Below are 23110 nucleotides of genomic sequence, written 5' to 3' on the forward strand. Positions count from 1 at the left end.
AAAGAGCATCACAAATGGGCTGCTCTGATTGGCCCAAATTGCGACCCGCCCAATCAACGGGCGAATTGCAGCCAGTTTTTGGTTTGGAGAATATCATCGCTGCTCGCGCCGATTTGTTTGCCTCGACCAGAATACTGACGCTATCTTGAGTCCAAGGGGACTATATTCGGGCCATTGACTCTGCAGACCGGCCCTTGGCTTGTGCAGACGGCAGATCTCCGCGCGGTCGACAAGATGCCATGATGTTCACGTTCCCATGCCTCGCCTCAACTCCTCCGCTCGCTCCTCAGGACCGAGACCTGGTCCCTCTCAGAGCCTGCCGGTCGCTTCGGCACGATGTCATTCTCTGGCCAGTTTCACGTCAGTCATTGCCGATCTTCCTACCGGACGTTTTCGTCGTAGCGCACGCCGACCGACGCCGACAACGTCACTAGCGGATCTGTTTGTCAACTCGTTGTTGCTGGCTAGTTTGTGTCATTTGCACTCTCCGCGTAATCGGACTCTTGGGAGATCTTCGAGATTGCATTCAGATGGTTCGTTCGCTCGTTCCCAGCAAAACACGGTGGGCAACTTTCATCTCTCCGGGAGACGCCCTTTGACCCTTTCCGAGCGGGGTTCCGGTTGCAGAGTGCCGAAAGCAAATGGCACACGACATGCTCCGAAATACTCGACTGGCGCGGCTTTCATTCACCAGTCGAGAGACACTGAGTCGGAAGGACTGCCAGACAATTCTCATGAGACACCCGTTGACCAACGGAACCCGCAAGTTGATCCGACCCAGCAATCAGCAGCGAACCAAACACAGAGTTCAGAGCTAGAAAGATGGATTCATCGCTCCTACGCTGCCATTGACCGGGGGCAATGTCAACCAGTCAGCCCGGGAGTACGGTTAGCGCCAACCCGACGCGAGCTGAGTCCTGCACGCAGAATAATAGCTGCGGCGATGAAACGAGCCCTGCGCAACTCTGAATACGTACTCATCCATCTAGGAAAGGTTGGACAACATGAGATGCCATCGTTTCCTGCGCTCGAACGGTTTTTGGAGGCGCTCTACGATCGCGGAAAATCGAATCAATACGTGTTCAGACTCTACAGGGAGCTACCATCACCGGGCGTGGTGCATCTGTCGGAGTGGAACCGGGGGCAATTGCTTCGTCGTTTTGCGTTCCCCGAAGACCGACGCCGCGCCCAAGCACGCCGATTCCTCGCCTTGATTGATGACATGTTTGCCGCTAACCTACCAATTCCCCCGGAGATGTGGACATCGGCCATATACTTCTCTGCACATATATCACAAGTCGTCCGGAAACAGGATGTAGCCTATTCCATCGGTCTTTGGCGACGAATGGAGCGTGTCACCGGTATTGGGTCCGACGCGGCAACGTTTGCCATTCTCTTCAACATGGCGGTCAAAGCGGGCCAGTTCACCGTGGCGGATCGTCTGATGGAGGAGATGAACAAGCGGGGTATCGAACTTACTCGACAGACCAAAATTTCAACCATTTTCTACTATGGTGTGAAAGGGGACGTCGAGGGCATCTTCAAAGCCTATGACGAATTCGTCTCGTCGGGCGAAATCGTCGACACGACGGTTCTGAACTGTCTGCTCTCTGCGTTGCTCAGGACCGGCGAGGATGATTTGGCGACGGACGTCTATGCTCAGATGATGCAGAGATTTAGAGAGCTGAAGGCATCGCCCTCAAAAGCCGCGCGTGCTTCTCAATTCTTTCCGTCATTGGCACCAGAATATGGAAACTATCGCGAGAAGACGAAGCGGCTGAACCAGCTGTACAGCAAGGTTGCGGAGCTTCGGAAGGTTGACCCCGAACAACACCGGCGGCTACAGGAAGCTGTTCCAGCCATTCCGGATACGAGGACGTTCCAGATCCTCTTGTCCCACTGCGCGTATAAGACGGGCGATTTGAATGCCTTTGAGGGCTACCTGCGGGACATGAGAGAAGTGTACCAGAACCCGCCGCAAGCTCTGGTATATCTGCTCCTGTTCCAGGGCTTTGCGCGCCACGGCCAAGTCGGCAAAGGCTGGACACCGCAGAGGTTGCTCGATACGTGGAACAAGTTCCGCCGTGTCCTGCTGGATTCTCGCGTGAGGCTCGCCAAGTTGGTGGAGGCGAGACTTGGCAAGAAACATCACGGGGCTCGCTGGGAGAAAATGCAGCGCTCGACGCCGGACATCATGTTGTCGCCTGTGGTGGATGATATTTACACGCCGCTGACGATGCCTCGAAACCGGACTGAGAGCGCCGGCAACGACGCGGCGGCGAATCCCGCTGGAAACCGTGATGAAATGCATGCGGCCGAGGAGCGATCGGAGAAGACCCAATGGGAAGACACCCTCGCCGACGAGGAGGAAGTGATGAAGATGTTTGAGGACGAGTCACATCAAGATCTCCCCACCGATCCGGAGATGGATGAGCTTGCGCCCCGGATCGACAACGGTGTTTTCCTGAGTCGCACCATGATCATTGCTATTCTCCGCGCGTTCGGATCCTGCTGTGAGCCGCAGGTGATTCTGAATGTGTGGCTGCAGATTGAGCGGATTTGGCAGCCATGGCGACGGACGACGTTTGCAGTGTCGATGGTGAAGGAGGAATTGAACGCGCAGTTGGAGAAGAGCCGCAAGATTCATGGTACTGATATAAAGTGAGTTCTGTCCTATGGATGTGGTGCTGTATTACTATGATGCATATACCCGATCTTCGCATGACACCATGGATACTGGAGTCGCGGTGAATTACGCGGAGAACATAGTCCCCCCACTGCGGCCGCTGTATATAATGCAATAGACAAAAGCATGTTATAGTAGACACTGTCAATCATGGATGGGTAGTAGTTTCAGCGTCTACTCCCATCGGGATATCAACCGGTTGTGTAGGCCTTGGGGACAGCAAGCTTGGATGCGTAATTCCTTCATTAATCTCTCGAGTCCAGCTACCATGTCATACCCGGTGTGCTGACTGCGTCGTTGAGTGTCGGGACGTTCAATTGAACACCCTGGAGCCGAGCAGATAGTAAAAGGAATCGCCAGAGGTGTAGGGGAACGAAATTCAATCAAACAGCTCGTCTTGCTTCAATTCTCGACTCGAAAGTAGGTAACTATCAGCTGTGCCATAGGTATCAATGAGGATTGATGCATATCCATCCTTAACCCTGCTTGAACGGCATCCGAATCCCTGCTCCCCGAAGCCAATGCCGACGACGCGAAGAGACCGGGCCTCTTGACGAGATCGCCGAAAAGAGGCAGCAGACGACATCCATTTGAATATCAAATCCGAACATTGAATTCAGATCATTGTTAACTCTCACGACGCCGCCCGGTTACGATACGGATACGGATATAACTACCGTACTTGTACAGGAAGGGTGGTGTGAGTCTTGGCATGAATCACGTGATAGACTAGGAGTTTCCAGGAGGATGGATGGCTTAGTCAGGCATGCTTTGCCCGATCCGAAATAGCTGCCCAGACTGTAGTAGAGTTCGCAGCGCACCTTGCTCAGTGGGAAGGACAGCTCGACGTTGGATATACAGAAAAACAGCGCATAAACCACTTGAGGGGCAGGGTGTTGCCGGCCATTCGAAACGAGTTGGACAAGTATCCCAACTCCCCGGAGACATACGACGCCTATGTATCCTACCTGCAAAGGATTGAGGAAAGGATACCCAGTCGACTCGATGCTCTGCGCGCAGGGCGCACGCCCCGGGACCGTGGTCAGAAAACCGGCGCCGCACAACAAAGTCGAGTGAGCGACAAGAGAGCAGGGGAACGACGCGAGGCTCCACAGGGCGAACCAAGTCAGAGAAAGCCTGAGAAACAGGAGATTCCGAGAAATATTGTTAACCTATGTGTGCAAGAAGAAGGGGCATTCTTCGGAACGGTGCCCAGAAAAAGTAAAGAACGCCCTGAGGAGAAAAGACCTCGCCATGAAGGACAGCAGTCAAGAACCGAAACGCCCGACGCCCGGGGACCGCGAGAGCGTTGGGTAAAGTGGAAGCGGTCAACCAGAACGAAGTCTCTGGTCACCACAATACACGTCACGACGCCACGACATGGAACACAACCTCTTCAGGCGCTGATCGACTCTAGTGCAGAGGCCCACTTCATTAATCTCGCACGGGCAGAGAAATATCTCGGCGAAGCCACCGGAAGGTCCCAAAGAATCGAGGCCATAGATGGGCAAACACTCAAGGTCATACAGCCAGTACATTGGTCAAGCAACGGTAGTGGATCACAAGGACGAATCGCGAAGCTTTATGCTACCTTTCGAGACTGTCTGCATCAAGGGCTATGACGCTATCATCGGATTCCCATGGCTACTAGCCGTCAACCCTGATATTCAATGAAACTCGGACCAGTGGTTTATCGCGAGCCCGCAAAGGAACCCGAGATGGCAAGCCGTATAAATGCGACGTTAGGCAGCATACCAACCTTTACGAACTCAAGCTGCCTTTCTTCTTACCCTCTGATACCCCACCTTCTGCAGCGTTGGCAGTCACCCGTGCATACAAGAACTATGACCTCCTCCAGCTCTGGCATCATCGACTGGGAGTCGTGCTGATCTTTGTGCGGATTGTTGGGATTTTGGCGTGGAGCGCGACGAGACCCCGATTGACCTTGGCCACGAGCGCTGTTGGTGCGAGTATAGGGATTTTAGCGACCGCGTCTGCAGTTTTGCCTGGTGCCGGAAGAGTCGTTTGCGGCTCCTGCATTGTTGTAGGCATTGGAAGGAGGAGCACGGTCGGCGGCTTTGTCGAGGAGCCATGACAGGGCTCCATCAGGGTTCAATGTCTCATTGTCCTGAACGCGGCGTCTCATAACTGCGCAGAAGGCCGCACGGGCCATCTTACCGAGCAACGCGGCGTTCATCGTCTACCCAGAACTCCTTCACACCGAAAACGGTGTAGTGCGACTGGCCGCACTATCCGCCAAAGAGGTCACACTCCCTAAAGAGTTAGAGGAGTTCGCCGATGTATTCTCGGAGGAAGAGGCGAGCATTTTGCATAGCAATTCCGAATACGATCGCCCGATCAATTTGATTCCGGGCAAAGAACCACCTTACCGCCCCCTACGCAGACAGAGCTTTAAAAAGAACAAGAAGCCCTGCAGGAATATCTTGAAACTGCGCTCATGAAGGGCTACATTCGTGAACCTCAGAGCCCTGCAGGTGTACCCGTTCTCTTCGTGCCCAAGAAAGACGGAACCCTCCGCCTATGTGTGGATTACTGTGGGTTGAACGCCATCACAGTCAAGATCGTTATCCCCTGCCATTGATCAGCGAAACCCTCGATCGGCTCGCAGGAGCGAAGATCTCTCACTCAACTCGATCTTCGCGACGCGTACCGCCGGCATGAAGCGGCGTTGCGACGCCATTGGCATCGCCTGCGCCGAATGGGTTCCCCAACGCACCCCCCCGACGACGCCGCCCTTGTGCTGGCCCTCCCGGAGGCCATCCGCCACGACGAATTCTGGTCCTTCCTCAACCGGTAAGGAGCTCTCGGACGCCTGCGGCGCATCGTCGTGGATGAGTGCCATGTCGTCTTTGTCAACCCGTTCGCCCAAATCGGAGCCCTGTACCGACCTGCCCTGGCGGACTTTGACCAACTGAAGGAGGCCCGCACCCAGCTGGTGCATCTAACGGCGACGCTTCCCCCCCCAGCGAGAGGCGGACTTTGCGAAACGCATCGGGTTTTATCGCGAGCAACTGACCCTCTTTCGCGTGCCCACTCGCCGCAACATCACCTACCGCGTGTGGCGTCCGCCGTTGCCGGCAGGCATCCCCCGTGATCTGGAGGCTTGGATCGCGAGCGACGTTGTGCTCCAGTTCCTGACCCAGCAAATTCACCCGGGGCAAGGGCGCGTTGTGGTGTACGTGCAGACGCGCAAGCAGGCCCAGATCCTCGCACCCCGCCTGGGCTGCGACCCTTTCAAGGCGGCGACTACGAGGACAAACTCGGGGTGTTGGAGCGCTTCACCCAAGAACACCGCAGCGTCGTTTTCGCACTGGAGCACTCGGAATGGGCGTCGACATTGCCGACATCCGCCTCGTCGTTCACCTCGGCCAACCTCGCTCGCTCCTGGACTACGCCCAGGAAAGTGGCCGCTCCGGACGTGACGGCCAACCCAGCTCCGCCAATCTGGTGCATCCTCAGTTGTGGGACGGTCCCGATCCGTGGCAGAGTCACGTAGCAGAGGAATCCCATCTCGTGTCACGGTACCTGCAAAGCTCTATTGTCGCTTTATACAGGGATTTTCACACATCGCCAAACCCCTGACGGACCTCACAAAGAATCAAGGGAAAACGCCGTTCCGCATGACACCAGAGGCGAAAGCCGCCTTTCATAAACTAAAAGCCAAGTTCTTATCTGCCCCACTTCTGCGACACTTCGATCCAGAACTCCCAATACGTTTGGAAACGGACGCTTCCACGCACGCCATCAGCGCGATCTTGTCCCAAAAACAGAGAGACGACGAGCAATGGCACCCAGTGGCGTTCTGGTCACGGAAATTAAAAGATGAAGAGACACGGTACGACACTGGAGATGGCGAAATGCTTGCGATTGTTATGGCCTTCCGACAATTCCGACCATACCTGGAGGGCAGCAAATATCCGATTACTGTTCTGATGGACCACAACAACTTGCGGAGCTTCATGACAACGAAGGAGCTCACCAGACGCCAAATGCGTTGGGCAGAGCAACTTGCAGCCTTCGACTTTGTCATTGAGCACCGCCCAGGGTCCAAGAACCCGGCAGACGCTCCCAGCCGTCGTGCCGATTACGTCACGGACACCGCAAGCCGCCCGTTGCCATGGACGCTACAGGACAAGCTTCAACGAGGTCTCTTTCGAAGCGTCCAACCCGACGAGAATGTGGCCACAGTCGGCTTGACGAGGGCATCGGGAACCGAAGGAGTGAGTCAGAACGTTGATGCGGAGGACCGTGGGGAAACGACCACCTCCACGGAGGAGAGTCGCGTCGCTGGCGTTACAGGAGGTCCGGAACTCCTGGTGCCATGGTCTGTGGTGATGGAGGCAGCACAGACCGAGACGGCGTGGTCGGACATGCCGGAGGAACTTGGTAGCCTCATTCGTCGGTGCCAGCAAGGGGACGCCTTTGCTCGCTCGATGATCAAAGAGCTCCAGGGGAATTCGCATACCTCAGCCAAACGCTCAACTCCGTACTCATACGGCAATGACGAACTCTTGAGGTACAACGGAGCTGTATACATTCCGCCCGACCTAGCACTCAAGCTTGAACTGATTCGCACCAACCATGACGATCCCCAAGGCGGACATGCATGCCGGAAGCGAACGCTTGACTCCCTGAAACGAAAGTACTATTGGATGGGCATGGAAGGCGATGTCAATTACCACGTCACAACCTGCCAAGTCTGTCAAGGAAACATGATTCACCGCTACAAGCCTGACGGACTCCTGGAGCCACTGCCTATCCCCTCGGAACCATTCCAGGTGGTCAGCATGGACTTTATGGCGAACAGCCAGGCCTTCTGGTCTCGAGGCTTTCGTTCAACTGGTTCCGCCTCCTTTCTTGTACCCAGAATTCCACTCACCAAGCCAGTCAGGTGGTTTTCTTTTTCGGGACGAAGTGCGAATCTCCAAGCCCACGAGTGGGTTGTCGTTGGAGTTTTCTGCCATGTCCGTACTAGGTGCAATGTGGTTTCCTGAGGGACCAGGATGTTTGCCGCTTCAGCGTGGTCGGGACTGCCTCCCGCGGGGAAAAGGGCCCGTATCTTCAGCGCCGGCGTCTCCTGTATCCTTCCTCGTATCTTCTCTATTGAGCTCTTCCGAGGGGTCGGATAATCTCCTGACTCAGCGTGGTCGGACCTTCCTCCCGTGAGAGAGGGTTCCGTATCTTCAGCGCCGGTGGCTCCAAGACTCTTGCTCGTACGTTTTCTACTTTGCTCATCACAGGAGTCCCCGCTTTCAAAATGGGAAAACAAAACATATGATGCAATCTCTGTCATTGTTTGCCTCTTTACGAAATTTGCCATCTACGAGCCCGCGAGTTCTACTATCGACGCCGAAAGTTTGGCAAAAACCCTGTATCGGCATCTACTTGATTCCACCATGCTGAAGCACATCGTTAATGACCGAGGTAGCTTGTTCACTTCGACTTTCTGGAGCTCGCTGTGCCATTACCTAGCAGTGAGATGCCGGTTGAGTACTGGTCGGACGGAGCGTCAAAACCAAACCCTCGAGTGCGACCTCAGGAACTACGTGAACTTCAGACAGAACGACTGGGCCCGATGGATTCCTCTGGCTCAATTCTTCTACAACTCGATCCGCCACAGCGTCACGGGCGTTGCGCCAGCCGAATCTCTATGGGCTTCAGGCGGACGCGGAGGGTCGATGTGGACAGAGAAACTGACTCCGCAAAGGAGTCAGTCCGCAAAGACCAATGCAGAAGTCAAACAACAGCGGAACTCCTCATCAACACCCCTGAAAAGGCGAAGGAATACCACAATACGACAAGAAACGGCAAGACATGCAATTCCTAATCGCGTTAGGACCCTCAGATCTAGGCACGGTAGTTGTCTGTAGACCGTCTATGTAAAGCAGGCTATACTGAGTATACAGAACACCAAGGATGAAGGAAAGAGCGTTCTGGGGAGGGCGAAAATGAAGTTCTCACTCAGAGTGGGTCATGTGACTACTAGGCTAGGTAAGCCCTAGCCCTGCTACCCTGCTAGTAGCCTGAGTCAGAGACTTCTGCAGTCCACAGTAACAAAACGGAGATGCGGAGGAACACACACCTTCCTTCGGAAAGACCAAACGCGGAACTTCCATTGAGGACACAAGGGGAAAGAACGAATACAAGCTGCGACCGACCCTCCCGCTACCCTCATATATCATCATATTCACCCAGTTTTCCACGTTTCTCTCCTTGAGCCGTACTACTACTTTTCAACGGGCTGGAGTACCTCCACCTCCAGTGCCGGTGATTATTGTCGACGGCGACAAGGAGTTTGTTGTCGAATGAATCCACAAAGAGCGAACTTACTACAAAAGGAAACAATACCTCGTCCATTGGAAGGGCTACGGGTGGAAAGAAGACACTTGGGAGCCCGAAGAACACGCCTCGGAGACAAAAGCTCTGGATGGATACCTAAAGTAAAAAGGCCAACGAGCCTTCTTCTGTTGATCGACGACCGCGCAAAAGACGACGAACAAAACTTGTTGGGAACGAGCAAAACTCAAAGTCAAAGGGCACCGCCCGGTCAAAGAGCCAACGATCAGCTAACAAGCCACAAGATTCAACTCAGTCAAGGGGTATTGCCCTGGCCAAAGTGCCAAACTCCGGTTCAAGGACCCTCCTCACATAAGAACTGAATAGGAGAGAAGCCGCAACCAGACCCAAAAGCCACAATGAGGGAGCACAAGGGCACTGCCCGCCCTAAGGGTCACCAACATTCATCAATAGACATTTCGATGAAGACTGCGAATCATTGACTACCAGGCCTACGAGCCAATGATGAGTGAACACTGCAATAACATCCGGATCCTTCACACTCAAGAAGCCACGGTACAAGACGTCAGAACCCGTCCCCTACTACGACTTGAGCCAACATCGCCGACGCTCGACCACGGCCAACGGTCCACCTACGCGCACTTCCGCACGAACGCCGGACAAAGGACACGTTCCGTGGGCCGCAGGGTCGCGGCCCGTGGACACGGTAACTGTCACGACGCTGCCCGGTTACATTACGGATGCCGTACGGGAGGATGGATGGCTTAGGCATCAAAATAGTACAGACAGTATCCCTGAGTCCTGACAGAGTCAGGGATCAGCGGTCAGCCTACCTTCTCTCTCTATCTCCTGCAGCGAGGCCCCCTCATCACGTCTATTTCTTCTCTGGTCGTAGCAGTACAGCCTATCGCGCTCTGCAACCCCCTCATCCCTAACAATACCTAATGGTTACTTACCACATGAGATCAGAGTTCACGCTAGCTCAAGCTTGGACGACGCGTCGGACGTCTCTTTATTATTACTGGATCAAGAAGGCTCTGATCTAGTGGAGTAATGCCAAGACTTGCCAAGCCACTTGCTTGCTGGGAAAAGGCAAAAGGATGACAAAGCATTGCATTATTCCCTAAAGGGACTAGCGCCGATTTCCTGAGTCCCTGAGGCAACGAGCCATTCACATGACTTTGTTTAACACCCAACCCTAAAGCGATCCAGTTCCAAGAGAATTCGCATACTGTATCTGGGTTTTCTCGCCATGAGCAGAGATGGGAAATCGACGTCGTTCACGTACACAATGTCGCGTGGATATCGACTTCACGCTACGACGAGTATTTGGGAAGAAGTCTTTTCGGTATGTGAACTGTCAACTCCTCAACTACTAGTATTTCCAAGGATGCGGCTGATCGAAGTGCAGCCCGCTTCAGCGCGAAATAATCACGGCGGCCATCGAGGGCCATGATATTTTCTTACAGGCCGCCACGTCGTTTGGGAAGAGCTTATGCTATCAGTTGCCGGCTGTTGTTGGCCATGGTGGTATGCGGGGTACTCAACTGCATTGCTATAAGAAGTCCAAGATGACTGACGTTCGAAATACCAGTCACCATCGTGATTTCTCCTCTTCTGTCCTTGATGGTGCGAAGCTATTTTACTCCAGGTGCTCGTTGTATCCTAACAACCGCGTCCGTATAGGCCGACCAAGTCGCCGCACTCGAGGCCAACGGAATCCCAGTCGCTACAATTAACTCGACTATCTCATGGGCTGAGAGACAGACGATCGAGAGTGATCTCCTTTCCGGACATCCAGAAATCCGTCTTCTTTACGTCACACCGGAGCTTTGCGCAGGAGATCGCTTCCGGAACATCTTGATGCGGATGTATCAGCAGGGCGAAATCAACCGGATCGCGATCGACGAAGCACATTGCATTAGTGAATGGGGCGTTGACTTCCGTCGTGCGTTCAGGGAGCTGTCATGGCTCAGGCAGGTATTTAGAAACCCGCCGATTCCGATAATGGCGCTTACGGCCACTGCAACACCTCGAGTACGCGCGGACATTATTGAGGCGCTGGGACTGGATGTCGGGAATCTGAAGATCTTCAGCACCTCGACGGCTCGGCCGAACATTCATTACGAAGTTAGATATATCCCAGATTACTGTGAAAATGCCGCGGAGATCCCGCCGGGACAACTGAACGACTTATTATCGTGGCTTCGCCAAGTTCGAGCCCGCCGGGAAGCGCGGCTAGGTGTGGAGCAGGAAGATGAAAAGTCAGGATGCACCAAATTCAGCGTGCCTACAATGTCTGGAATCATCTATGTACCAACGAAGGCCACTGCCGACAACCTGGCTCGGGCTCTCACCAATTCCGGTAGGGGAATTAAAGCCATGGCATACCACGGGGGGTTAAAGATGCACGAACGCGCTCGGGTTGAAGAGAAGTGGAGGCCCCGGACGCCACTAGATGATGACGAGGAGGAGGGGGAGGAAGATGCTAAGGATGAAGAGCCGCCGCCGGCTTTCTTAATCATGGTGGCGACAACCGCATTCGGGATGGGTATCGACAACCCCAACGTGCGATTCGTGATCCATTGGAGCCCCCCACGCAGCTTTGAAGGTTTCATACAAGAATCCGGCCGGGCCGGTCGCGACGGGCGCGCGGCGGTCTCCATCGTGTACTACAACCGCCCGGCAGCGGACCGGGTCCGGTATTGGGTCGAAAACAACATCGGCAGCGGCAACCAGCAATCCAACTACGGCAACCGTCGCGCCGTGCCGCTGGACCCCGCCACCGAGGCGCGCACAAAACGCGCTCGCCTAGAGAGCCTCCAGAAAGTCGTCAACTACTGCGAAACGACCAATCGCTGCCGCCACGATATCATCAAAGAATACTGTGGTGACCGCGAATTCGAAAATTTGAAAGTCAAGAAAGAGGAGCCTGTCAAGAAAGAAGACGACATGGATGAGGATGAGGACGAGAAATCTAAAGCCCCATCTGTCATCAACGCCACCTATGATTGCGACTACGCGTGCGATTTCTGCAAGGAAGGCGAGGCTTCCGTTACCAGGCGCAAGGCTGTCGTGGTCCGTGCGGAGGAGTATCGCAATATGGCGTATGTCGACCCGATCCTGAGCATGATGTTTGGTGGTGGGCCTTGTTCGTGCTCACCTGTTCTCAGTTTCTAGAGTCTTGTCGTCGTTTCTTTTTGGTGCTTCACGTCGCCATGCAATGATACATGTCAACAGACTGGTGTACTATGGACCGTCAAACTACTTCTTTCCTCCCGGCCTATATATCCGCGAAGGTAATGTTAGACCATTACAAGGTTTAGTTGATCCATGCTAGAAAATTGCTAAGCCATTCTAGATAGCCTTGATTTTCCCTGCCGGATCGTTCTTTCCCTGACGTGGAAGGGTGACTTCTTCGATCCGGCAACGAATCCCTCCGTCGGCTGCGCAGAGTGGTATTATTCTCTGGATTTCTCTTGAAATGCGCGCCGGTCATGGCCCGTATGTAGAGACTAGGTACCTATGCCGACTTGCGAAATGCGAGACTAACAGCAATACAGACGAGAACAGTTGCAAGGAAGAAATGGTGAGACATTGTGAGCCACGCGTCCAGCAAGCTCGATTCGAGGATAATCTCGTTGGCTCCGTGCCTCTTGAGCTCCTCCTTCATATCGTGCTGTATAGACCCGGAAGACATTGTCCGAAGCCTGAGCGTGCATCCCTCGATGTTCAGATTCAATTTGTTCTCACAGTCGCCGCCTGGTCAGGTGTCGAAACGATGGCGCTTTATTTTTTTCTCTTCCGATACAGACGTCACCCTTTTTTGCGCCAAAACACTTGCACAAGGAGGCCACGGATGCAGCTGCCGCGGACGCGGGTGACCTATTTCCGATGGCAACATGGGTTAAAGTATGGCAAGCCGGCTAAAAAGATCTTTCTCGCAAAGCCAGAGGGCAGTACCCGCCCAGTTTGGAGATTGTATTCCATTCGCGGCGGCTGTACTTTCCCATACAACGCTCGAACGCGGAATGGTGGATATCGGGACTGGGGAAAGTCGGACTTGGGTCGCACATGAAGCAGCAGAAAAGGATGAACACTTCCTTGTCCTGCGGAAACTGGATGTCCATATCGCCTACTCCAGGCCATTCTTGTTCTCACTTCCAAAGACCTTCAGAGTTTCCTTTCCCTATTTGCAAGATACCAACATCGTTCGAATGCCAGGACAGCAAGCCCAAGTATAATCCATGTTTCTATGATCCCTATCCAAGGGACTCTCTCATCCCACCAGCAGATGAACAGTTACCGTACGGATTCCATGAATATGACCCTGCACGACCGCAGTGGAAAAAAATGAACCTATCCACTGTTGCACGTCAAGTCTATCACTACATAGAGTATTCCTTGCCTACTATGTACCGGAGTCGCAATCCGGATGTCAAGGTCACTGTCTACAGGAGTTCAGGGTGGTGTTCTCAAGAGTTATGTTTGCAAAACCATTCTTAGTCCCATTTCATGTGTCCGCCGCGCACTCACTTACAGTACCTTCTGCATGAATAGCATTGGTGACTATGGATTTAGAAGGTCACTTTGGGAGGACAATAATGACCGGCAACTTCCGCAAAACCTGCAAGGCCAAAGCAGGCAGCCTCGAATTTCCAACGAATAGCTTCGACGCCCTCAGTGGCATCAACTCGGACGTGGAGTTGTCGGGAATGGAGGGCGTGACCGAACTCGGCATAAGCGTAGAGTTCCGCTCTCATTTCGGCTTTGAAATTTTGTTGGGATACTTTCACCCCTGGCGGACGACCAAGCCCGCTCGTCTCGCCAGTACGGTTTTTTTTTTCCTCTCTATGTATTGTCATACTGTCTTGAAGCACATGAAACAACTGTACTCAAAAAGCATCAACATTCAATTCAACTCTTCTCACTCCAGGGTTGAACGTAGACTGCAAAACACGACAAAAGATACGGCCACCGAACAGAGCAGAAAGGAGATATTGCTTTCTTTTCTGTTTTGATATCGAGTTATGCAACTGAAACCCTCGCAGACAAAAGACATCATTTAATAAGACACGGGTCACAGACCAGGTGGAGGGGGAACCTAGTGTCGCAGATCAGTAATTATAATTGATTGTCAGAACATCGTATCGGACTTACAGCATTATACTTTCCACCGCCCGGCGGGGGTGGCGGAGGGGGCGACCCAGCGCCGCTAGTACCCGGCGGCGGAGGCGGCGGCGGCGCTTCGCTAGACGGAGGGGGCGGCGGAGGTGCTGGACTCTGCGACTGAGACGAAGGCTGGGGCGTTGCTTGCTGCTGCTGCTGCTGTTGCTGTTGCTGCGCCGCTGCCGCCTGCTGATAGTACTGGTGGTAGTAGGCGAGATAGTTCTGGTATCCGCCGTACGCAGCGTATGGGTCAGAGCCGTAGTACTGGGCATACTGCGAGTAGTCGGCGGTGCCCGGAGCACCGGGCGTAGAGGAACCCGGCGGTGACTGCTGGCCCGGTGTATGATTTCCGTACGCGCCGTAGCCGCCGTACCCGCGATTGTCACGTTGGCCGTAGCCTCCGTATCCATGGTGCGGCGGGGGATTCTCCTTGAATCGCTGGTATTGCTCCCGCACGTTGGCGAGGAGGTCTTCGCACAGTTCTTTGGCGTGCTGCACTTCTTTCGGATCGGGGCCGCTGCGACTGATCAGTACAGAGATAAAAAGAGACAAACCTGGAAGTGGCACCTACGTTACGTGCAAATACATGGGTTCATCACTCTCACGGTCGGTGCCGGCCTCCCGGAATCCAGAGCCGCGACCCTTGATTTGCACGCGGCATCCAGTCTTGTACTGGATGTGCTTGACATAGGCACCGCCCTGGCCAACAACCTGCGCGCGCAGATTGAAACCCGGAATCGGCTCAAGGTCGATGGGAATGCGCTCTTCTGGCCATTTCCGCTAAACGCAACATGATCAGCTGTGTGTGCTCTGAAAAACAGACATTCCAAACATACGCGGCCAAACTCATCACGCTCCACATCGGCCTCTCGTTGACGTCGAAATCTACGCTCGTCTACCAGGTTCGGCAGTTCCTGTTTCATGAGTTCCTCAATCTTCGCAACGGCCTTTTCAAGGCCTTCGCGGGTTGTACTCGTGACGTGGAGATACAACGGGGGATTCTGCAAGCCCAGCATCAGCGCTGGAGAATAAACTCAGTAGGTCGAAGGTCACTTACCGACGGCGTAGCCAACGATTTGTCCGGGTAATAGCTTCCACGGGTGGTGACATCTTAACAAGCATAAGCATTCATTCCCAGCAACCCAAGAGCAACAAAGTATATGTGGAGGCGTACCAGCGCCGGTTTCTTCTTTGATCTAAAAGTCACGCAGCCGTGGTCAGCAGATGCAAACGAGGGGGAGGGCACGCTATGGATGACTGGGTGAGCTCTCAGGCACCATCATAGCAAAGTGGAGGGGGAAAAGAAAAAAAAAAAGACATAACAGATGCGGTTGGGAAGTCCGCATCCGGGTGCCTAGGAATATCAGCAATACATAGCAGGGAGTCATTGATTACCATCTTCTGCGTCGAGCCCTTGGTGAGCAGATAGCGGTTTCGCAAATCGTTCACTTCAATGTCCTTGATATAGTCGCCATCTGCGATGTAGACACCGTCGCCTAGCGGTTTGGATTCCTTCGGCGGAGAAGCCGATTTTGAGGCAACACTGCTCTGTGGCACGGTTAGGCCGGCGCGCTCCAAGGGAGGACTAATCCTACAGAGCGGATCGGGGGGACGTCCACATGTTGGATCCCCTTCTTCGCCTGTATCTGAGCATTGATTTTTGCGGCCGCCGCAGCTGCAATGTCGTCAGCACCCATCGGTCCTGCAGCGCATTGAACTAAAGTCTCTTCGTTTCTCACCTGCTGCCGCCGCCGGATCAACCGGTTTCTTATCTTCCTTCTTGTCTTCCTTGCCAGGACTGCGAGGCTCTCGGCTCAAGGGACTTCGCTGTCGAGTTGAATCGGACTGACGAGATGACGGTGAACGTGATCGGCGATCGAACCGGGAATAGCGTCGCAGCTCGGGCTCCGTCTGATCGAAGCGAGAGCGCTTGGGGCGCGGCTCTTCGTCAGTCATGGCGGTGGGATGTGGTGCTGCAGGGGAAATGAAAATTCGATTGTTCTTCAGAGACCAACCATCAACAAGGCGGAGCGAAAAAGACCTGGGCTTAAAACGGCATAGCGGGACCGGCCAATGATCTTTATTTGAGTTACCTTTTCAAATTCGAAATGGTTCTATTTTCAGCAAATCCATCCTCATTTGAAATTTTCAATTACAAGGAAGTACTCATTGAAGCAGACCAATCAGATGCCACTATAAAAGATCGAGCGATCGGCCAAACTTGCTACAGTTCAGAGCGCAAAAAGAGCAGAATGCTGGGTTGGGCGACAAGTACATGACTCTATAGAGTAGGATTCTTTTAATTCTTCCGCATGATGAGTCCATGAGATGCTTTGGCTTCAAAATTTTCAGTTTAATTTGAAGAGATCAAGGAAAACAGACAAGAGACTGAGTCAGCGATCACCATGGAGAAGCTGGAGATAAGCTTGCCTGAGCCGGTACATAGTTATGTGTACTCGTACTGTAACGCGTTCTATGTAGGTTATGTACTGTATGTATCAAGACAAGATCAGAACATACCTGCGAGTTTGTTCTCACACGAAGACAGTTCAGACGATGACAATTGATGTCAAAGCCCACACGGATTCCATAATTATAGCTGTCTGATCCTCAGGACAACCTAAATCTTCTAAAAGTAGCAGGACTTTATGATCAACAGTTACGGAGTATGTACAGATTCCGAGTTCCAATGTTGAAATTATTTATTAAACGAATATGTTCCTGTAATACCATTACCCTCTGGGCCGAAGTCGGAGCCCGATTTATTCCCCAACCTTTTTCGGTCCCGAGTTTTCTGTCTCGCTTCCTTGAGTCAAACCCCTACACCTGCTCCTGCAGATCAGATTGCGAAGGTCAGTGAGATCGCATCTCCTGGTCTCCGTCTCTGCTGCACCCATGGTATTGCGGCGGGCCCTGGGGCGGCCCGGGGCAATGCCCCGTCTAACATGGACGCCCCCAGCATCCTCCTCATCCTCGCCGTATCTGCAGAATGCACAGCAACAAATCCAACGCCGCACTAAGACATCAAGCTCGACCTCCGCGCTGGCTTACAAGGCCCTCCACCGCCGTTCCCCCCTGAAGCTACCCGTGCAGGACTATGCGCCGCAATGGAGCGCCCCTGCGGCGGTGTCGTCGATCCTGTACGAGACACCGACGCCGTCGCCGAACCCGCCCAAGCGGCATGTCCTGAACTGCCTGGTCCAGAACGAGCCGGGTGTGCTGTCGCGCGTGTCCGGGATCCTCGCCGCCCGTGGATTCAACATCGACAGCCTCGTGGTCTGCAACACCGAGGTCGAGGACCTGTCGCGCATGACCATCGTCCTGCGCGGCCTGGACGGCGTCGTTGAGCAGGCCCGTCGCCAGCTCGAGGACCTCGTCCCCGTCTGGGCCGTGCTTGATTATACGGACTCTCCGCTTGTCCAGCGCGAGCTGCTCCTTGCAAAGGTCAGCATCCTGGGTCCGGAGGTCTTTGAGGAGCTCCTCCAGCATCACCGCGAGGTCACGGCGGATCAGCCCTCTCGTGATGCTGAGGTTGCCGCCACCGATAAGGACGCGAAAAAGGATCAGGAGGCGCAGAAGCTGGCCGATTCCTTCACCGGCCAGCCTGCCGACTTCCATCCGCGCAATCTGCCCGCCTCCCAGGCCCTGCGGCACAAGCACGAGCATCTCGCCGCCATCACCCGCCTGACACATCAGTTTGGCGGCAAAGTCCTGGACATTAGTACCAACAACTGCATCGTCGAACTGTAAGTCTCTCTCTCTCTTCCTTCCCCCCAATGCCTTCCAAAACCATCTGATACTGATTTCATGCCTGTACAGCTCCGCAAAGCCGTCCCGGATCGACTCCTTCCTGAAGCTGCTCACTCCGTTTGGAATTCTGGAATCGACCCGCACGGGTCTGATGGCGTTGCCTCGCTCGCCGCTGTCGGATGCCAGTGAGGAGAGTGAGAAGGAATCGGCCGATATTGTGGATGCTAGCACGCTGCCTCCGGGTTAAAGGAAAATCATGGCGGGGATGCAATTTGTATGTGTAGTTTTAGCTGTTTGGATTACTTGTGTGTGTTGATAAATCAAGTCTGCGTTGAAGATTTTGCATACATACAGGTCTTCAATGGCCCGAGTGGGTTCATTGCAAGTCTATCGTAACAATCATAACCATAACTTCATAAACATTATTCATCCAAAAGCAACCATTGCCAAGCGCATTTCTCCAACATAACCAAATCAAACACCCATAGACCCAAGGTACCCTTCAATCCCTTGTTTCCAAGATTCCAATCAGCAGACAAGGAGACCGAGAATAGTAAAGTCATCAAAACGTGATTCGTGCTCCAATACCCTCCCCGCGGTAATCGATAACCGTCTCATACTCGCCGAGTCTGACCCCGATCTTTGCCCGTGCATCCATCTTCAACGTACCACCGAGTGCTTTGCGAACCGCGTCGTACCCAACGCCGTTCAGATCGAGTTCCACCGGAAGCCGTGGTGTTTGCGACAGGCCCGGCGGCACAGGAAACGGTACCGAGTACACGATCGTGCCCACGGGTGCGGTGTGGTTGTACAGGGCGACGGCGTCAATGTCGGTGACGTAGAGGGTGGAATTGGGGAGGGGTGAGGCAAGGGTGAAGACAGCCGTGGAGGACCAGAGATGCAACTGCATAAGAAAGATAAGTAGGATGTTAATAGGATGCCGGTGATAATATGAGTGACAGTGCAGTAACCGTGCAGGATAAAGTCCCACCACGTCAGGAAAGAGATTCCATCAAGGAGAACAGTACCGTTGCGTCTTTGATGAAGCGCGATGTGCCGCCGTCGTCTTCGTTGCCATCACCGGGAGTGTGCAGTTGAGGGACTGGAACTTCGAATTGTATTTTCGATAGCGCCTCGCCGACATCGGGGAGTGCGGGAAAGGAGCCCTTGTGACTCCTCAACGTCACCGTTGTATTCATTCCTTTGCGTCTCAGTAAACTTGCTTACAGTTCGGACCGAGGATGTGCGTACCTGAAATATAGTCCGATATCAAGCGGCGGCCAACGGGCACTCCGGCATCGCCGCTGAACCTCAATGGATCCCATACGGCTTCCACCGTCACATCGGCATTTTCTCCAGGCACAATGGAGAGCTCACGGGCGGAGAGATGCCCGAGAACCGACCCGTTGGAGAGGAGCAGAATGTCGACATATGGGACATCGGCGGAATAGAGAGATGGGTTGGTGAAGTTAACTGACGCTTTAAGCGATACCGCCGACTTGGTGGTATTTGTCACTTCAATTGTGTTGATTTTGGGCCTCAAGCCATCGATTAAGCCTTCGAACGGTGCTAGAACAGCCAATGTTAGTTCTGGCTGTCAGTAACACAGGTAACCCTCACATTTGACTTGAATACGGCCCTGCGCAGGAACGTCATGTATCTTAAAACGTCCCAAGGCGGCTTCGATTTCGCCATCCACGAGAGCATCCAAATCTAGAGTTACAGGTTCACTTCCAAACAGGTATTCTTGGACGACTTTTGAGAAGACATCCTGATCAGTGACTTGCAGCGGTCCATCAGTGATTCTGGACGTGACCATCAACAGAGGGTCGTCGGCGTTCGTGCCATTGACACGAGTGGCATTGGCCGGCTGCCACTTGCTCAAGTCCAGGAAGCCAGATTTGTCCCCTTGGTAGAAGACGTCGACTTTGGCGCGTACTCTGGGAATATCCACCTCAAAGTTCATCTGCTTTGGGAGGTTGATGAACACCTGGACCAATGCAGACACTTTCGGCCGCGATTCAGGGGTGTCCGGATCAGCAAATGGATCCGGCATCGTGAAATGGACATCCGCCATGGTGAAATTTCTGATCACCTGGCCGATTCCATGGCTGGTCACAGGAATCGGGATAGTAACGCTTTTCAGTAGATCCACCATCCATGGAGGTGTGTCGGCGGATGGAGCATCGGCGCCGCGAACATAGATCATGGTCTGAAGCCCATTGATGTAACTGGAAATAATACGGTCGAGCGGCGACTCTTTCTGGCCAGGACACGTTGCCGTCAGCTCCTTTGGAATACTCCTGATGACCCCAGCGGCATTCACCACGGCAGGCACCGCCGGATGCACGTTGACAACATCGGTCTCCGCATTTGCCACCAAGATATGAGGGTCGTTCGGAGCACAGTTTGGAACAAAGATGTCGAAGCCAAGGGAGGGTATTGTCAATTCAAGCGCATAGTCGTTGGAAATCTCAACAGACACGTTCACTCCTACAGCATTATCCCCTAAGCGTTCCGGAAGGTCATGGATATTTAATTTGGTCACGTTCGTCGATGGCAACGCCGGGATATCGTTGTCTTTGCGGTGTCAGGTAGTGACGAATATGGAGCGACAGCGTATTTACTTACCATCCAATACTACCGAAGTGCTGATGACCTGGTTGCCAAAATTCAGGATACCAGATCGGATTCTCGTTTTCGCCGCGCCCGAGACTCGTAACCGAGTCAGACGGCCAATCATCCAATCGTTGGCCAGCTCGCGAATGCCGTTGAGATCACCTGAGTGCAGGTCCGCCAAAATATCAATGTGATTCACATGGCCATTACGGATATTCAGCGTAATCGGCGGTATCGTGGCCGTTCCCAGCAGGGCATTGGCATAGTCTGGCAGACGGACCTCCACTTCGGTCTCGCTCGTTTCGACTTTTCTTGCGATCCAAGTAGCAATCCGCCCAATGTCCCGTACCGGTTTTGACCGCACGCGGAAGCCGTCCAACATGACGGCAGCTTGTATCCTTGTTCGGATGCCATCCGAGGTCGCTGAATCCAAACTGATTTTTTCCGGGGTGAGGACAGCGGCTTGCTCCGCGTACTCCTTAACCGTGGCTGGGATGATAAATCCCAAGATTAGCACCAAAAGCACCGCCACGGTGAGTGAGAACCAAGCAATGATAATCGGCCAGGGTCGACGACCCTTGCTTTTGTGAGGATCCAGCGGTGTTGGAGAAGCGGATCGACCGCGATGTTCTGTTCCGTACTGGATCTCGGTATCCTCGTGACTGGTCAACAGAGGCGTCCGCTCATTCGATGACCCCAACAGCCTGAGCTGCCGTCGATGATGCGATCTATGCGATGAGGCAAGTTGACGTTGGTCTCTATCAGGCGACTGGAGAACTGCAGCATCTGTATCAACGGATGCCCTGTCCAGCAGGGGCTTTGTGGACTCGTCTTCCATGCCGAAAGAAATGCTCTATATCAACACGAGTGCAATGTAACGATAATCGTGCATGGCCAGGGAGAGCTTTTTGGGACGGTTCATGACTTGCATGACGATTCGAGGGCATCAGCAGAGATGTAGGGCTGAAGACCTCAGGCAGCAAGGCATCAACCAGTGGGGAAAAAGTCTTGGCGCTAGTGAAGCTTTTCCTAATCAGGACTAGTCTCTTAGCTTGGAGGATTTTGCGGAGAAAATGGAGCTCATGATGACTCCAACGCCAACAGCTCAAAATAAATCTGCGCCAAACCGAGGAAAAAGAAAACACGGACAGGTGGAAATCACGACTCTTGTCTCTACGACACCGTTGTTTCTGCTGGAATACGACAGACCCTTTTCCTAATTGTCTGGAATCACGCGAATAAGCTGCCCCTCCGCTGCAATGGCTTCGAGCCTCAGGTCCACGATCCGAGTCGGACTCCGCAAAGGGTCAGAATTCAGCACTTCTCGCAACCAATGCCTACAACAAGTCCGCAAACAGCATGTCCAGCAGCGTGCAGTGTCCACCACCGCAACGACGCCTCCGGTTTCGCCATTTGCGCCCCGGCATCTTCTTTCAATAGCGGACCTGACCCCGGCCGAGTTTACAGCCCTCGTGCGCAATGCCGCGCTGCATAAGAAGAACATCAAGTCCGGCACAGTGTCCCGGAATTTGCAAGGATCGTTGGCCGGCAAGACGGTTGCGATGATTTTCAGCAAGAGGAGTACAAGAACTCGCGTGTCCACAGAAGGGGCCATTGTGCACATGGGCGGCCACCCAATGTTCCTCGGCAAGGATGACATTCAACTTGGCGTGAATGAGTCGCTCTATGACACGGCTGTCGTGATCTCGTCCATGACATCCTGCATCGTGGCTCGAGTCAACAAGCATGCAGATGTGGCGGATCTGGCAAAGCACTCGTCGGTGCCCGTCATCAACGCCCTGTGCGACAGCTATCACCCGCTCCAAATAATCACGGATTTCCTCACCATCTACGAGACCTTCCCGACCCGCGGAACCGCCAGCCTGTCCAGCTTGGGTCTCGAAGGGCTGAAGATTGCCTGGGTGGGTGACGCAAACAACGTCCTCTTCGACACGGCCATCGCCGCGGCCAAGATTGGCGTCGACCTCGCGGTTGCGACCCCACGCGGGTACGAGATCCCGCCTCACATGCTGGAAATCATCAAACGGGCGCGAGAGGGCGTTGCCTCTCCCGGGCAGCTTTTCCAGACAAATGTGCCCGAGGAGGCGGTCAAGGACGCCGACATCCTCGTCACGGATACCTGGGTGTCGATGGGTCAGGAGGCGCAGGCCGTAGAGAAAATGAAGGCCTTTGAGGGATTCCAAATCACGCCGGACCTGGCCAAGCGTGGCGGTGCCAAAACGCACTGGAAGTTCATGCACTGCCTGCCTCGTCACCCGGAGGAAGTCAGCGACGAGGTGTTCTACAGCAACCGCTCGCTGGTGTTCCCTCAGGCGGAGAATCGGCTGTACGCGGCAATTTCGGCGCTGGAGGGCTTCGTTGTCAACAAGGGCAAGATTGTGTCGTGACTAACAGCGAGACCGGACGAAATAGAGGATGTAGAGTAGAGATTTGTATGTCTAACTGCCCTTGTAACGGCTACTCACTTACAATACTTCAAATTTGTGAATCGCAGGGATTCATTGTTCAATTGCGGCGTATCCGCAATTCTAAACACATATACTTGAC

General features: G+C 53.7%; 10 protein-coding genes across 10 annotated transcripts; 8 read left to right on the forward strand and 2 right to left on the reverse strand.

Moving 5' to 3' along the window:
* Positions 1-256: 256 nt before the first annotated feature.
* On the forward strand, positions 257-2665 carry VTN31DRAFT_2183 (uncharacterized protein; the record flags this gene model as incomplete). The annotated part of the gene is made up of 1 exon (XM_069402323.1): positions 257-2665. One exon carries the CDS (start codon positions 257-259, stop codon positions 2663-2665), a length of 2409 nt encoding a protein of 802 aa, XP_069257279.1.
* A 3662-nt stretch (positions 2666-6327) lies between these two features.
* Positions 6328-7701, forward strand: VTN31DRAFT_2184 (uncharacterized protein; the record flags this gene model as incomplete). Its single annotated transcript, XM_069402324.1, has 1 exon — positions 6328-7701. One exon carries the CDS (start codon positions 6328-6330, stop codon positions 7699-7701), a length of 1374 nt encoding a protein of 457 aa, XP_069257280.1.
* Positions 7702-8103: 402 nt separating this feature from the next.
* Positions 8104-8577, forward strand: VTN31DRAFT_2185 (uncharacterized protein; the record flags this gene model as incomplete). The annotated part of the gene is made up of 1 exon (XM_069402325.1): positions 8104-8577. One exon carries the CDS (start codon positions 8104-8106, stop codon positions 8575-8577), a length of 474 nt encoding a protein of 157 aa, XP_069257281.1.
* A 435-nt stretch (positions 8578-9012) lies between these two features.
* Positions 9013-9406, forward strand: VTN31DRAFT_2186 (uncharacterized protein; the record flags this gene model as incomplete). Its single annotated transcript, XM_069402326.1, has 2 exons — positions 9013-9306; positions 9371-9406. 2 exons carry the CDS (start codon positions 9013-9015, stop codon positions 9404-9406), a joined length of 330 nt encoding a protein of 109 aa, XP_069257282.1.
* An 860-nt stretch (positions 9407-10266) lies between these two features.
* On the forward strand, positions 10267-12184 carry VTN31DRAFT_2187 (uncharacterized protein; the record flags this gene model as incomplete). Its single annotated transcript, XM_069402327.1, has 5 exons — positions 10267-10352; positions 10416-10534; positions 10599-10633; positions 10691-12111; positions 12178-12184. The coding sequence occupies 5 exons, from the start codon at positions 10267-10269 to the stop codon at positions 12182-12184; spliced, it is 1668 nt and encodes a 555-aa protein (XP_069257283.1).
* A 317-nt stretch (positions 12185-12501) lies between these two features.
* Positions 12502-13082, forward strand: VTN31DRAFT_2188 (uncharacterized protein; the record flags this gene model as incomplete). The annotated part of the gene is made up of 2 exons (XM_069402328.1): positions 12502-12508; positions 12568-13082. The coding sequence occupies 2 exons, from the start codon at positions 12502-12504 to the stop codon at positions 13080-13082; spliced, it is 522 nt and encodes a 173-aa protein (XP_069257284.1).
* Positions 13083-14084: 1002 nt separating this feature from the next.
* Positions 14085-16129, reverse strand: VTN31DRAFT_2189 (uncharacterized protein; the record flags this gene model as incomplete). Its single annotated transcript, XM_069402329.1, has 9 exons — positions 14085-14108; positions 14165-14690; positions 14745-14953; positions 15010-15174; positions 15231-15283; positions 15348-15369; positions 15569-15721; positions 15769-15848; positions 15913-16129. 9 exons carry the CDS (start codon positions 16127-16129, stop codon positions 14085-14087), a joined length of 1449 nt encoding a protein of 482 aa, XP_069257285.1.
* A 939-nt stretch (positions 16130-17068) lies between these two features.
* On the forward strand, positions 17069-18170 carry VTN31DRAFT_2190 (uncharacterized protein; the record flags this gene model as incomplete). Its single annotated transcript, XM_069402331.1, has 2 exons — positions 17069-17919; positions 17993-18170. The coding sequence occupies 2 exons, from the start codon at positions 17069-17071 to the stop codon at positions 18168-18170; spliced, it is 1029 nt and encodes a 342-aa protein (XP_069257286.1).
* A 315-nt stretch (positions 18171-18485) lies between these two features.
* On the reverse strand, positions 18486-21380 carry VTN31DRAFT_2191 (uncharacterized protein; the record flags this gene model as incomplete). Its single annotated transcript, XM_069402332.1, has 5 exons — positions 18486-18827; positions 18952-19124; positions 19175-19492; positions 19544-20503; positions 20555-21380. The coding sequence occupies 5 exons, from the start codon at positions 21378-21380 to the stop codon at positions 18486-18488; spliced, it is 2619 nt and encodes an 872-aa protein (XP_069257287.1).
* A 421-nt stretch (positions 21381-21801) lies between these two features.
* On the forward strand, positions 21802-22950 carry VTN31DRAFT_2192 (uncharacterized protein; the record flags this gene model as incomplete). The annotated part of the gene is made up of 1 exon (XM_069402333.1): positions 21802-22950. One exon carries the CDS (start codon positions 21802-21804, stop codon positions 22948-22950), a length of 1149 nt encoding a protein of 382 aa, XP_069257288.1.
* Positions 22951-23110: the final 160 nt, after the last annotated feature.

Source organism: Thermomyces dupontii, assembly GCF_041956625.1.
Source record: "Thermomyces dupontii strain NRRL 2155 unplaced genomic scaffold VTN31scaffold_11, whole genome shotgun sequence".
Classification (NCBI taxonomy): domain Eukaryota; kingdom Fungi; phylum Ascomycota; class Eurotiomycetes; order Eurotiales; family Trichocomaceae; genus Thermomyces; species Thermomyces dupontii.